This window comes from Psammomys obesus, unplaced genomic scaffold (assembly GCF_907164565.1).
Source record: "Psammomys obesus unplaced genomic scaffold, mPsaObe1.curated_primary_1811, whole genome shotgun sequence".
In the NCBI taxonomy this organism is placed as follows: domain Eukaryota; kingdom Metazoa; phylum Chordata; class Mammalia; order Rodentia; family Muridae; genus Psammomys; species Psammomys obesus.
The window spans coordinates 18863574-18879371 of record NW_026585895.1 but is presented as its reverse complement, the minus strand read 5'-3'; the positions used below and the strand labels follow the sequence as shown (position 1 = coordinate 18879371).

The following is a 15798-nucleotide window of genomic DNA, read 5'->3' as shown; positions in this document are numbered from 1 at the left end:
TCAAATGCCCCACTATTGATGACTGGCCTCTCCTGCCCTTTCTCTCTGTCTTTGTTGTTCTCTCTGTAATTTTGGAGACAAGATCTCACTCTGAGCAACAAGTAGACCTCAAACTACATACGTAGCTCTGGCTCCCTTAGAGCTTATAGAACTCCTCCCGCCCAACCTTCCTCACTGCTGGGGTTACAGCCCTGAGCCACTGCAGCAGGCCAATTTTAACTTTTGATGTGCTTAACAGCGATGTGCTTAACACATTAAAAAAAAGGAAAGAAAGAAAAGAAAAAAAAGAATGGATTTGAGTTATCAGATTTATTACTAATATTCAATTTTAGCATTACAATCAATTCAAGCTTGCAAAGTCTGTTCTGCATCTAAAAAAAAAAAACACAAGTCCCAAAAAGAAGCATTTCAAATATGTACATGAAATCATAAATTTGAAAATGCTAAAAAAACTTCTCTAAATAAATTCAAAGCCGTGTGTCACAGAACCACGAGCCTAAGTGAGTGCTGGAAATGTGGTCTCGGTCTTCACAAAGCCCAGGATTACATTTCCTTAGTATTCGGTATGAGTCGAGGCCTCGTACAGTTCTATAAACGCATAACATCATACTTGGAAGGCGAGAATTCCTCCTTGAAAGCTGCACCTTCCAAAGCAGACTACATTTCCAAGAGAAAATATGGCAGAGGAGAATGGAGGAGAGGTAGAAATACACTACAGAGGGAAAACCTGCCCCAATTACAATGTCACTGGGGAAAATTTCCTCTTTCATTTCCTCTTTCAGATCTCTTGTGTTGAACATTTTTCTTGAAGTGATGACATAGCTCATGCTTCCTTTTAGATGGGAAAACAGTTCCCAGGGAATAAATTATCCCAATAAAAATTAACCTACGAAAGAGAGTGAAAACAGAGAAGCATGGGGGCTGGGGAGATGGGTCAGGGAGTAATGTGTGTTCCACACAAACATGAAGAGCTAAGTTCAGACTTCCAGCACCACATACCCACTGGGCGTGGAGGGCAGGCTGCACCATAGGTAACCCTACTGTTGGGACTGGAGACAGGCAGACCCCCCCGGAGCTCCACCATCAGCACTCTGGACAACTGGTGAGCTTTGGGCTCAGGGAGAGAGGAGGAGAGCACTAGAGGAATACAGCCACGGTCAGTCTCTAGCCTCCACATAAACACATGGGCACACACACAAGCGTGCGCTCATGCTCCAGAGTCACAGACAGCAGAGGCACACAGTGGCCAAAGGACAGGAAACTCTTAGGCAGCAACCTCTTTCCTGAGATGACAGGTTTCCTACCGTTGCCGCTATTAATGATACTGGCAAGTGGCAATCCAGTATAAAAGAAAAAAGAAAAAAAAAAAAGGCTACTTCTTTGACACTCTACTTGTTATAACTCTTTTCCACAAGTCGGAAAGTACACTCAATGGTCCCCATGATTATCCTAATCACTCTTGAGTTGACTGGTCTAAAAGGCACACATCACATTACATCCAGAGAGCCCAGAATGGAAGGGGCCCGGTCATTTTCCCATTAGCATCTCAATTTCCTGTTTTTCTAGAATATCTGAACTGACACACAACTGCAACAGCTGTTGAAACACTGGCTCCAGCCACCGCTGCTCCCCCTGGGCTCATCTATTGCTTGCCGGCTTCTGTTTCTGCCGAAATAATAGCCTATGCGCGTGCGTGAAGACCAAGCGGACACATGGAAACCTTCCAGGCCTGGCCATAAATTCCTCACCTAGGGTTGAGTGTCCCAACTACTTCCTTAGAAACAGAGATTTGCGTTCACAGAAGCGCTGGTTATTAGGCCATAAGCACGGAAATGACGCGATCTGAGCAAGAGGCCGCCAATTACTTGGTGTCTGTGATGGTGACTCTCAACTGTCAGCTTGATAAACTATAGAATCAGCGGGAAGAGGAGCCTCTGGGCATGCCTGAGGGATAATCTTGATTAACTGAGCTCCCTCCCCCCCTCCCCCGAGTGGTGCCATCCTCAGACTGACATCCTGCACTACATAAGAGGGGGAAAGTAGGTTGCGGGTGCATCCCTCACTGCCAGCTCCTGAGCTGTAAACTCCTCTTGCCTTGAAAAGTCATTTCCCACCACGACAGGCTGTGCCTAGGAACCATGAGCCAGAAATAAATAAATAAATAAATTCCTTTCTTCCATAAGTTGCTTTTGTCAGAACATTTTTATCACAGCAACAGCAAAAAGAAACATGGCCAGTGTTAAGCTTTCACACTGATCGCTCTGAGGATATAGTTTTCCCACAACGACGTCACCACTATGATGTTGGCATTTAATCCTATTTAGAAGCCAATCTCCACACAAAATCAAAATCGTATGCACACCCATATTATGAATCCAAACTAGTATAAAGTTCATGTTCAATAATATTTCAAAATGTTGTCTATAGACGATTTTAATCATTTTTCCAAAAAAAATCTAATTTTCCCAAATATGGAATTTTTTAAATATTCTTTCAAAAACTCACTCTTTTAAGTATGTCCAAATGACATATATTCTCCAAGTCTGGAGGAATTATAAAAGATAATAAGCATGTCATTTTATCCCATACTTTGAAAAATAAAAGTACAGTATTATCCTCTGATTTAAACTGACAACCCAATACAGAAGAAAGATAATTGTAGGAAATTCAATTGAGGGACTCAGGTCATAGCCAGTACCTTCATTCTCACAACCTCATGGCCTCACCCTTAAAAATGTTCATGGGTCTACACGTTTTCTAAAAACTGACAGAAGTTGAGAAACTGACCCAAATGTGTAGTCCAGATCATGTCCCCTACCAAATCCCTGCAGCATGCCTCTGAGCTTGCTCCCAGAGGAAGCATATTAACACGTAAAGACACAGAAATCATCAAACTGTCACCTACTACATGACACCAAGGAGTCTGCAGCAAAAATTATTGTCTGGAAGCCATGGTAACTCTGATTTTTGCAAAGAGGTATTAACTACCTAACATCGCTTCAATAAAACAAGGTGATCTAACTACCTTTACATTCTTTATTGCCTCAAAAACTGAGACTACTGCTCCCTAATGCATCCCAAAAGTACTTCAAAATTCACTTCCACAGTTTACAGATGTTTGAAATCCACACCTAAATATTTAAATTGATGGACAGCAGGGCAGATTCAGTCTCTGAAAACTGGGGAGCCCCAGCTCACTCCACATTTCCAAAGGACCAGTCAGTCAGTCCTTGAAAAGCCTTTTCCAAGGCAGGCATTCCTCAGATAGGGAGCCTGTAGGAAGAAGCAGAAAGCAGAGCCCCTTGACCCTTTATAAATAGTCATGGGAAATTTTATTCTCCCATACTTTGAGTTTGTTTTTATTGTAACAGATGGGGGAGAAAATTTAGCAAAGCAGAGTCATGAAAAAAAAAGTCTCATAATAATACTCCAATCATAACTATCATACTAATGTTAGAACACTAAAAGGCCCAAGACTATGAGACATATTTACAAAGGACCAAAAATAAAATAAAATAAAAAAACCCTGCAAGTTATAAAGACAGTTTGACTTAACTCTTAAGATATGTTCAGAGGAAAACACCAGATATGAGCTTGTGAGACGGCTCAGCTGTAGAGAGGACTGCTACCAAGGCTGACCCTGAGTTCAACCTCTAAAACACACATGGTAGGTGGGGAGAACCTCTTCCATACACATGTGTACATACACACACAAATATGAAATAAATTTTTTAGGAATTCTATCTACCTTCAGTCCATTTCTTCCTGGCCATTTTTTGCTAATAGCCCTAATCACATCTGTCACTGTTTGTAAAGGTTTCTCTAGTAAAAAGTCCAGCCAATATAAGATAATGAGAAATTAATCCTATGTTTTCTAAATGTTAAAATTCAAATGCAAGCTGGGTATGGTTATAATCCCAGCACTCAGGGACACAGAGGCAGGCCGGTCTCTGTTAGTTCGAGGCCAACCTGATTTACAAAGTGAGTCTAGAACAGCCAAGGCTACACAGAGAAACCCTGTCTCGAAAAACCAAAAAATAAAAATAAAATTCAAATACATTTGCCAAGGGTCAAGCCTAGCCTTCATTTAAAAAAAAAGAAAAAAATTTACTATTCTGTAAAGTCTCTGATATAAGATACATTTTATTTTTCTGAATGTATAAATCATTTAGAGCCAAGTTGACATTTGTTTCAATATTTAAAAGTAAATACATGTTTTGATTTTTAAAAGAATCAATACATGTTTTCACTTCCCACCATAAGCTGGGTGTCAGCCAACTTTTCCATAGAAAGCATCTGAATGTGTAAATGTTTTCAGCTTTGCAGGCTACAAGATAATAATCTGTTCCGTTGAGCTACACTGTGAACACAGTATCCAAATGCATAGTGTCAGCTAATTCAGCTCCTCAAAACACAGGTGGAGAACAAGCAATTAATCCAGAGAACACCTAAGACCAGAAAGCAAAACCAAGAAAGAAATTTTTTTCAAAAGCATTCAAAGTACCTGAACAAATAATTCTCCCAAGAAGATACAGAGGTAGCCCAAAGAAGATAACAACTGAAAAGCTACCTGAAGTCACTGACAATTTGGGAAATACAAATTAAGTCCAAGGCAGAACATGATGGCAAATGCCTGTAATCCTAGCACTGGGGAGGCAGAGGCAGGGAGATCTCTCTGAGTCTGAGGCCAGCTGGTCTACAAAGCAAGTCCAGGACAGCCAGGGGCTACACAGAGAAACTCTGTCTTTAAACGAAAATAAAAAAAAAAAAAAAAAAAAAAATCAAAGCCAGGGTAAGATACTCTGCACACGACTAGAATGGCTATTATTGGCATGAGGGGTAACCAGAAATTTATAGATGTTGAGACAGTGAAGAAATTAGAAGCTTTATCTACTGTTAATAGAAATGTAAAATTATATAACTCATACAGAAAACACTACAGAACTTCCACACCAAAAAAAAAAAAAAAAAAAAAAAAACTAAAAAGAGCCAGGCACAGAAGCACAAGCTTGGAATCCCAGTGTTCCGGAGACAGATGACAGCTTTGGCTACATACTGAGTTTTAGGAAGCCAGAACTACAAAGCAAGATCCTGTGTCTCCAAACAATTAAAATATGTTTTAAAACTACGGCCATGAGAGCACACACCTATGGTCCCAGTATCAGGAAGATGATATAGATCTTGAGTTCAAGGCCAATCTGAAATACATAGTGAGACCCTAACCAGAAGGAAGGGAGGGAGGGAAAGAAAGAGGGAGGAAGGGAAGGAGGACCATAGGAGACACCAGTTCCTCTTCTCACCACACACTTAAGGGTTGAAGGCTGGATCTCTTAAGAGCTATCTTCAAACTCTTTTGTGTAACATCCCTTCTCACAATAACTAAAATCTGGAAGAAACCAAGCATCCACCCATGGATGACTGGATCTTTCTATACAAACATCATATATTAACCAAACCAAAGGCATTAGGTGTTCATACAAGCTACGCGTAGCATGTGAACATTGAAGGCAAAAGACCGGCTCTCACTTGTGAGAGATAGAGACTGATTGGTACCATCAGCATCATGGGCAAATCTGTAGCATGGTTGTGAGGAGCAGCAAAAGGGGAAGCAGACCTCTACTGACTGAAAATAAACCTTTAGTTTTAACAGAACAATGGGTGGGTATGGAGCTGGGGTGCAACATGAATACACTTAATATAACTGAATGTACACTTCCAAATGTCTTAAGATAGTAAATTTTACATTGTCAGTATTATTTGCTACAATCTTAAAAATGAAAAAAGAAAGAAAAACACAGATCGAGTCTCGTCTTTACCTGAAGGTCATAATTTGTCAGGCCACAGTCTGCAAAACCATGAGGTAGGGTATAGTATCTTAAGTTCTAAGCATAAACAGGACTTTAAGTTGGCACCGAAGTACTGATTGTATCTAATTTCATGGGTTTTGGTTCTGAGGTGTTTTTCCTACAGGGTACAGATGCAAAGCACACATGGTCAGGAACAAACTTCTCCGGTGTCCTCTGTCCCAAGTCACCTTACAGAAAAGAGCTAAGACTATTTGACAAATGTCTTATATGAAAATGAAAATGAAAAGAGGTCTTGTTAAGATGCTTGGCACTCTACATAAATACACCGTACAGGATTGTTACTCCGTTTCCTTCTATCTCACCTGGAGAAAATTAAGGCTTTGAAGAAGAAATTGAGCATTGTTTTACTAAACAATTTCATGTTTCTCATCTGGTAAGCTCTCCTACTTCTGAAAATTTACAGTAAATAAATTCACAGCCACATCATAACAAAAATAAACACCTTTGCTGGGTGTGGTGGCACAGGCCTTTAATCCACTCGGGGGAGGCAGATGTAGGCACATCTCTGAGTTCAAAGCCAGCCTAGTCAATAAAATAAGTCGAGGACAGCCAAGGTTACACAGACAAATCCTGTCTTGAAACCAATAAATGATAGATAGACAATAAATACCTGTCATACAACAAAAGATTGTCATTTACTGTAAGTGCAAGTCTTACTGTGAGTCTGAAAACAATTTACCACAAATAATTTACTATGAGTTTCAACATACAGTTTAATCTCCTTTTCAATGTTAAACACTTTTATAATCGTTGAAATGTACAGTTTTTAAAAATATACACAATATAGACATTGTTTTGAAAAAGGCAGAGATAATGAACTTTTCAGGCCACTTGAAATAAAAATCAGCTTGAGCCATTAGGTATAAAGCATAGCACAAAATGTAAAACATGACACAACTGTTAAGTCAGCGTGTGATACTAAACCTACCAATGAAAGACAAAGGTTTGGAAGCAGCGTCTTGCTTCCAAAACTCCTGCATCCACTGGAGTTGTGTGATCATAGCTATATTAATTCAGCAAGTGTAAGATGAAGTTAATAAACTTTCTCCAAAAAGGCAACTATTTTCAAAATAATTTTTAAAAGTATTATACTGAGTTCAAATAGCATCTTTAGCAACAGTCACTCTCAAAACCTGGTTGCACTGTGAACCCGGTCATGCCCTTGGCCCAGATAAAGCCAATCAAGCAGGTCGGTGTGTCAGAGAGCATGGGCACTGTTTCTAAAGTTTCCTGGGGGATTCTCACGTTGAAACTTCCACTAAATATCCATGAGTCAAACCAACAATGCATCCAAATAGAGGCAGAAGAGAGCAGTGGCTGAGCCCTTCCTTGCCCTTCCTTAACTGTCCCTAACCCTCCAATTAACCCCACTGCTCCCAAGCTGCATGAAGTAGGAAGTGAGCTGGTTAACATCCAGTCTATTCCAAGTTTGTTTCATAATCAAAACTGGACAATCCTTCAAAGCGAGGTCAACGAAGACTCTGACATTTACATTTGAAAAGTCAAGAAAGAAGCTTATCTGGGTAAGTAAGGAGTGCCAGCGTAAGCACATGATTTCAAAGATAAAGTCTCAAGCTTAGGTCAGCATCACGCTGCTCTCTCTCTCAGTGATTATTATCATGGTATGAAGGACTAAGACGCAAAACTTGGATGACTTTACTCCAAGAGAATAGGCATACTCTTCTTCGTGGGGATCGTGTTCCAAGAATCCCACACATGCCTGAAACCACAGCTGGTAATGAACCCTATCCATACTATGTTTCCCTATACACCCTCCTACCTCAAATAGTTTAATTTATAAACTAGGAACACTGAGATGCTAGAAACAACAACTAGAAGATTATGTGAAGTGAATGTGTCTCTTTCAAATCATCTTGTACTTTCAATTCAAGGAAGCACTTGATTTCTTTCCGGCATATCTGAATTTCCAGAATCACAAACCTTGGGACATTGGGACCATTATTAAGTAAAATGAGGGCTTCTTTCTGGTTTCATTATTTATTATATTTGAGACCAGGTCTCACTCTGTAGCCCTGGATGGCTGGAACTCATGACAATGGTCCTACCTCAAATTCCCAAGTCCTGGAATTACAGGCATGAGATACCCAGCAAATAATGGTTTCTTGACACTAAAATACTGTGGCTTGAGTTGGCTGACATGATATTCAAGATGGCAACCAGGTGACTGACTGAACAGTAGGCAACTGACACCGTATGGGTAGACACAGCACCTCATACTAAATGATGTCATCGCTTGGGTTGGATAAGATGGACTGAACCCAGACTGCACAAAACATCATCATGTTACTGTGAAAGAAATGTGACAACATTCTCAAACCGTTCCCCTCTGGAATAGTCTAAGTAAAATTTTGGGGCCATCATTGACCACAAGAAACTCTGACTACTAACACTGGATATCAACAGTAGAAAGGAAAATCATGTTTGGTTACTACTCTTGCCTCTAAAACCTTTAGCTCTTCAACTAGTGTCCCAACAGTGCTCTTCTCTTCAAAGACACATTAACCAACCCAGCATTTCCAACCAAGGAAACTAGTAAGTGATTATAATCTTCACATGCCATGATACAATTTAAACCAGCTGCCTTTCATCTAGATGAAAGCCTATATGGTAGATACCAATAGATAACAGACGTCAGGTAACATGCATACATGTGGATACATATTATGTGATATCGATGAATATTCAGATGGAAAATTATTTAGATGAATTCAAAATACTATAGTTAATTTGAGCAGAGATTTGCGAACTGGACAGTTACCACCATCAGAGCAGGTTCTGAAAGTACTCACGACCAGATGACCACACACCACTTAACAGAAAACAACTCTAATGGTCACAGCTTAGTCAATCAGCAGGCAATTGGTTAAGGTCTAACTAGTTAGTTATTTACAGTTTAAACCATTAATTAGCCTCAAGGTTCAATTATTACAATTTCATTCTTTATTACGTTGGCCAGCTGGAACAAATGCCAACCTGTTCAAATCAATTGCACTGTGTGTATGCGTGTGTGTGACATATACATAACACGCAAACTTTAACCCAGCCTGAATTAATTTGAATTCATATTTGAAATTTCAAGTTTCAAATTTGAATTAATTTGAATTATCATCGTACACATAAAGGCAGCATTTTCAAGAGGTTGAAGCAGGAAAATCCAGAGCTCAATGTTGGCCTCCACTTTGTAGGGCTCTCTCAAAACAAACCAACTCACGGGAAAAATAAATAAACAAACATTTAATCTCAAAGTAAAATCAAAGCTGTTGAAATTCAGTGGCTTTGAAATCTAAACTCAGCAGCATTTTTAAAGTCAAATGCCAAGCCTACAAGACATCCAACAAATGGCCAGTGGATACTTAGACACAACATTGAGAAGGAGAAACTAATACAATGATGAGGAGTTGAGGCAGTGACCCAGACCCCAGGGTAAAATCCATGGGGTGTGATCAAAGGAGCAGAGACCCCTGGAGGGCCAGGGTTCTTTGAGCAGGTGTCCATAAAGCAGCCGCAACTCCTATGCAGATAGTTCCATCTCTTGCTAAATGTGAGTTAAATATATGAAGACAGGAAAATTTTAAACCATCAGTGTTTATTTAGATATTCAATATCACAATTATTTATAATGTTTCAAAGCAAAAGTAGTAGCCAAGAAGCCAAAAAACAATGTTTTCCTAAAATAATGTTGTTCCTTGAGTGTGCTGATTAATAATAAAGACAATGCAAACTGGAAGAGGAAGCTAACCAATTTTACCATTACTGTACTGTAAGTCCATCTTATGTTACAATAAAATAATACCTGGGAGTAGGCACTTCAGGAAGAAAAGAGGCGTGTTTAGCTCCAGCTGTAGAGGCTAAAAGCCTGAACTCAGGCAGTCCTGTGTTCATCAGGTGAGGGCTCTCTAGCTGCCCCCACACAGTACAGGTAGCACAGCAGGAGACCATAAGAAATGGCACAGAAGGCAAGCCAAGAAAGCCAGGCTCACTTTACAACAGTATTTACCCACAGCCAGCCCACTCCCGTTAATTCCCCTTAATGACCTTGCCACCTCTTAAAGGCACCCCCTCCAATTCCATTAAGTAGGGGCCCAAGTTTCCAAACTAGAAACCTCCATGAGAAAACCAGCTTATAAACTCTAGCTCTGGGTTAAAGATTCAACACCAGTAATTTGTTAAAATGTAGATTTTTCTATCTTACCAAACTTCAGAGACTATTCAAATCAATGAACATAGTGAACAGGCCTGTCAAACCTCAGGTTTTACTAATTGGCTCAGGAAGTTGAGCAGAGGGATTCCTCTGGTCCCCTTTGTAAAATGTTGCAGCATTGATTTGTCTTTCAAATAACCTGTTACAACAGCGAAACCTTTGGAAAATTACAGACAACAGAGGGCTTCTTTTGAACAACAATACCCAAGGATAAGAACTAAAGTAGGCCTCACCAGCTATTAGGCTATTGAGTCATGATATAATTAGTTCTATAGTAAGGAGCCTTCCTTCAAAACCAGCAATTATATCATACTAAGATTGCACCCTGCCACCTACTAAATACTCTTATTTTCCCACAATTTAAACCTCTTTAAAGTCTGTATCTTTTTTTTTTTCTTTTTGAAAAAGCAAAGTTTAATCCCGAATACTCAAAGGAGATAACAAGCACTTGGGAGGAGGCAGGCCATTAGGAACTCATTTTTTACAGGATACTGTTAGGTTTTATTGCTGCTCCTGTGGTCGTGCAGTTATCCAGATGTCTTTCCTTAAGTTTGGAAGGCAAAGGGCAAAGGTTCTTCAAAATATTTTCTTCTGTGGGGTATGGTAGTGTACGCCCGCAATCTCGGTGTTTGGGAGGCAGAGGCAGGAGGGCACCCTCAACTATAAAGGGAGTTCCAGAACAGCCAGGGCAAAATATGCCTGAAGGAAGGAAAGGAGGAAGGAAGGTGGGAAGGAAGAAAGAAAGGAGAGGGAGGGGGAAGGAAGGAAAAAGAAATAGAAACAGCAAACTATTTCACTAGCCTTCGGAGTTCTCAAGCATACCACCCCACCCTGGGGTGGTCTAAGCTTGCCACTAGAAAGCTCTTTGTATTTCTTTCTCGAAGGGCTATCTGAACTCACCCATTTTATTTAAAAGGACTGATTCATGAGATCTGTGAGTGTATTCTGTATAAACTGGTATTTATGGAGAAATAATCTGTTACCAAATGCTCCAATGTAATTCCCTGCTACTTTGTCAGAGTCAAAGTCAGTCTTGTGAAACTTGGTTCATCATTAACTTACATAAATCTGCCGCTGTTTCCAGGCCTTGTTTCATGTTCATCCTACCAATACAGTTACTATTTTGTACAGCCTAATGCAAGAATATATGGAAGGATGAACATCAGGATCGAAACTGTGGGAAACTGGAGCAAAAGAAAGTGTAACTCTACAGCAATAGAAGAAGGTTGAAATTTGGAGGGAAAAAAAGGACGAATTCATACACTGCATGTTTCCTCTACGTAAGCATTACACTAAATATCTGCTAGATTAGTCATATTGCCTTGAGACTCTTCCATGTTTCCTCTAGACAACTGCCAATGCTCCGATGGCCTCTGATGAATAAACATGCTGTGACTTGCTCCTAAGGAAACGCCTGTCATGTTCCAGGGGAAAATGACTTCTTCACTTTTAAACCAGGAAAAACAAAAAACAAAAAAAAAAAACTGAACGACTTTCATTCATTGCTTACAAAGTCAACTGTTCCTTAACGTTCCTATTTCCGGAATGTTCGTGCTCTGTTTAGGGCATTTCTGGGTTCTGATTAACAAAGAAAAAAGAATTGGGGGGGGTGCCTTATGGGATAGAGGCTACAGGACAGCAATGGGGCGTCCTCAACTAGGACAGGGTTTACCACTATGAAGGTTATATTCTCAACTTCTCCTCAGCCCTTGCAGGACTACCTGTTCTCACTACTGTTTACCCACAAGTTGAACAATACGATTTTTCAGCGTATTTGGCAGGAAGGCATGCTTCATTAAATATTAACTCACCATGTGACAGCCCCTTCCCCTCCAATCGCTCCTCAAACACGTGATGGTAAAAAAAAAAAAAAAAAAAAAAAAAAAGTACAGCTGTTTGCCAATGCGACTTCATGCTCGGTTTTGGCATCGCCAATTGGCCAGAGGCACGCACACATACACACACCCCCAGCCAGAGGCGAGCACCCCGCCTGCTCCCGGAACTGTCAAGCCAGGCTGACAGCTGGCACACCTTGCGGCGCCCTCCGTGAGCTTTCCGAAAGCCCCTTCCTTGCAGTCACCTTGACAGTACTGGTCCGCCCGGGGCCCGAGCGCTTGGCCGAGGAAACTTTTCCTTCCTTTCCCCGGAGCGCACTTACAGGTGTCCCCTGTCGCTCCAGAGCCCCAACAAGGGGCCCTTTGTTAGCACATTTGCTCCGGGACTCCTCACCCAACGCCTGGCATTCGCCTGGCCTTCCGCAACCCGGGTCGGAAAACCTGCCCCCCAAACACCGATCCCCCTACTCCCGGGGCGCCGTGGAGGACACAGTCTCCCGCCGCGTGGGGGCTTGCCCCACGGGGAGCCAGGCGGCCCGCGGGGAGCGCGCTGCGGGCAGGTGACGCGCGCGCGGGAGAGGCCTCGGCGGCCGGGGGTAGGGGGGGCGGCCACCCTGCTTACCCTGCGGAGCCCGCGGGCTGCGTGGTGGGGGTGCGAGGCGCGCTGCGGGGTCCGGGATCCGGGGCGCTGCGGTCCATCGCGCTGCTGACCGCGGCGCGGGCTCGGGCTCGGAGGCGGCGCGTCACTGCTGGGGAGGGAGAGGCCGGCGGGTCGGGGCGGGAACGGGCCGGCCGAGGGCCCGCCTCGACCCACGGCAGCCGGGGGGCGGACCCACCTCCCCGGGGCGCTTCCACCTGCGGGCCGGTCCCCCGCCCCGAGGGCGCCGCCGCGACGACGGCTACAGGTCCCCGCCCCGGCCGCAGCCCGCAGCCAGTCGGCGGCCAAGGGGAGGCGCGCTCCGGGCCCCGGCTGCGGAGGAGGAGGAGCGGAGCGAGCGAGCGAGCGCTGGACGGTCGCCACGCCCGCGGTGCTCGGGCTCCCGCGGCCCCGCTGCGCACCAACTGAAGCCTGGGCAAACTTTTCCCGGGGAGCGGCGGGCCACAGCGCCCCCCGCTTTCCCAAGCCACTGCAGGCTCTAGGGGGACCCTGGCCGTCCTGTCCCCGCGCACTCCGCCCTGAGCTCCGCTCCTCCCCGCCCCCCGCACCGTTGGCGAGCGCCCCCGCTCACCCTGCCCCATGGCCCTGCCGGGAGCCCCGAGCTCGCAGCCTCCTTGGCCACCTCTCCCTGCACAACTGAGGATGACGAGGTCGGCATCGGAGCGAGCGGGGCAGCGAGCCGGAGAGGGGACGCCGAGCGAGGAGGAATTTCCTTTCCCCCCTCCTTTCCCCCGCTGGGACATGGGGCGTTGAGTACCGCTGGGGAGGCCGGAGGAGAGGAAACCTCTAGGCGGCTCTTTGTAGTCCCCACAGCCAGCTTTGGGAAACCCCGCGAACCCCTAAGGGACAGTGGGCGGACAGGGAGGATACCTGGCCGGCGCGGAAGTGCAGAGAGCTCTCGGACCAGCTCCTGCTGATTGACCACCTGCAGTTTGACCTTCCAAGTGCAGGATTTTTTTTTTTTTTTAATCTTACTGACCCCTGCGGTTGCTTAGCCTGTAAATGGCACCTCTGACGTTGTGATCTTTCTAATCGGTGGCAGGTTTAAGCTCGTCCTGTCTTCCCAGGCATGCTTCTCTTGATGTAAACACCCAACAGCTGCGATTTGAGGACTGGACGTTCTCAAGATGACAGTCTATAGGCTAAGAAAGAACAGCGTAGATTTAGTCGCCTTCTGGGAGTTTCACGGGAATAAAGGAATCGCAGACAGTGCTAGCTTGTTTGTACTTTCGGTTCCTGCAGGGTTGGTACTCGGAGGAAGCTTCCCACCTGACAAACAGGTGCGTTTGCGTGGTCTCTCTTCATTCTTAGACGCTTGCCAGTTTATTAAAGTAAGTCATATTGATGAGTCCAAAAGCTTAGGTCAGGAAATAATGTTAAATTACAAAATAATAATAACCGCATACCTCGGGTGACAAATCTGTGGTAGCGATAACAGCACGGTATAGGATAACAGAAAGGATTCAGATTATTGGCACACATTAAAGTTAAGCTGGTGTTTATAACCTTGCTTAATTAATGGTTCTTCAGTTGCCCATTCATTGCAATCGCCTCCAAGGACTTCTGAAACAAAAAGTACTAACTACCAGTAGTTAACATGTTGTTTGTTATGGGCAGTCTTTAGTCTCCCTCGTGGCACAGAATATAGTTCCATTACATCTTTGACCATGAAACGGAGGCGGGGATTGTGGCGGCTTCTGCAATTACCGTATTAGTAATTAAAAGTTGCTTTTAAGAATTTTGACTAATAGTGAGGCAATTGATTGGAATGGATCTGGATTTTAGACCTTAATAACACAGGTTCGACAAGTTTATGAATCCTTTCTTATTGTAAATGAATAGATTTACAGCTGTTGCATAGATAGGCTGTAAAGAGTGAGTAACATTGAAACTACTTAAAGTTTATAAGTTTGAGTCACAGGTTCAAGCACTAATTAGTTTCAACCTTGATATATGGCACACAAGTAATATTCTGAATCCCAGTTAGGCTGATCTGAAACATAAGACATTTTCACAACATTTCATAACTGCTGAGAGCAATTTTCATGACAGCAGGTTTCCTTGTCATCCTTTTGTTCTTGGGCATAGGGCAGGGTCAGAATTTCCGCGCACTGAAATTGAGCCTATCCAAATGGCTTACTTGAACAAGTGAAATGTTTCATTTCCTGGTTGACTCCTGTCACAGAGTGCCCGAGTCTCCACAGTGTAGCCTGCTGTTGTAACCCTACAGAGATGTCCTAAGATGGACGTGAAACAAAGTTGAAGGATGCTAAAAGCACATCTCCTGAGCACAGCTCCTTGGAGAGCCTCAGAATTTAACAACAGAATCCCCCAAAGCATTAATAATCTATTTTGGGGTTAAGTCACTAAAATATGTTCAGCACCTTTCAGAACCAAGACTATACTTAATGTTATTTATTACTGTCCATGTTACAGTCTTGTAACCCCACAATTTATCAGCAAAATAGAAGCTTTTTTTCATAATGGTGGAAAATGGCTCCTACCCAATCCCTCTGAAAAGTTTTCAAGTCTGCCCATGTTGCTCAATTTCCCTGTTTGGAAATCTTGCCTCTTACTCCATCCAATCATCTTTCAGTACACATTCTCAGGTATTATCACTTCAGGAAGGCTTTGCAGACAGCACAGAGAGATACTGGGGCCTTTCTTCTTGGTCCCAGTAGATTGTTGGGTGGACAAAGGCTGGCAAACCTGTTTCAGTTAGCTTTTCATTGCTGTGATCAACATACTTGACAAAAACGGGGGGGGGGTTGTCGGGGTGCATTTCAGGTCACAGTTTTAGGTGTGAATCATCTCATGGAAGGTCTGATGGGAAACAGCAGTCCATGCCATTGGCCAGGAAAATGAGAAAAGGCGTGTGCCAGCACTGGGCGGGGTTTCTGCTTTCTTCCACTTTTATTTCATATGAGCCTTCAGCCGGGTGCTGCTCACCCTTGGGGTGGTCTTTCCACATCAATTAATCCTTCTAGAACTGTCCTTGTTAACACATTCACAGGTTGCTTTACTAATAGGCAATCTAAGCCCAGGAAAACTGACAGTGGTGATTAACAGGTTGCACAGACCAAGAGGGCTTCCGAAGGTATACCTCAGACCACAGAAGGCAGTCTGCAGATGTTTGTGGAACAGGGAAATGAAAGAAACCTTAAAGTTTCACTTAAGAAATTTGTTGTGTGACCAAACTTTTCCCCCGGGGGTGGC

The 15798-nt window shown here is 43.4% G+C and overlaps 1 protein-coding gene across 10 annotated transcripts in view; it reads right to left on the bottom strand.

Annotated features, from left to right (window-relative positions):
* Cobll1 (cordon-bleu WH2 repeat protein like 1) overlaps window positions 1–12763 on the bottom strand; it is a 140130-nt gene extending 127367 nt beyond the window's left edge. For 7 of the 10 annotated variants that reach the window (XM_055600420.1, XM_055600430.1, XM_055600421.1 and 4 more), the window contains exon 1: window positions 12547–12763. In XM_055600420.1, coding sequence (XP_055456395.1) covers window positions 12547–12623 — 77 coding nt within the window. In that variant the 5' untranslated portion in view covers window positions 12624–12763. The remainder of the gene's footprint in view (window positions 1–12546) is intronic. The other 3 variants (XM_055600425.1, XM_055600426.1, XM_055600429.1) reach the window with 2 other exon arrangements.
* Window positions 12764–15798: the final 3035 nt, after the last annotated feature.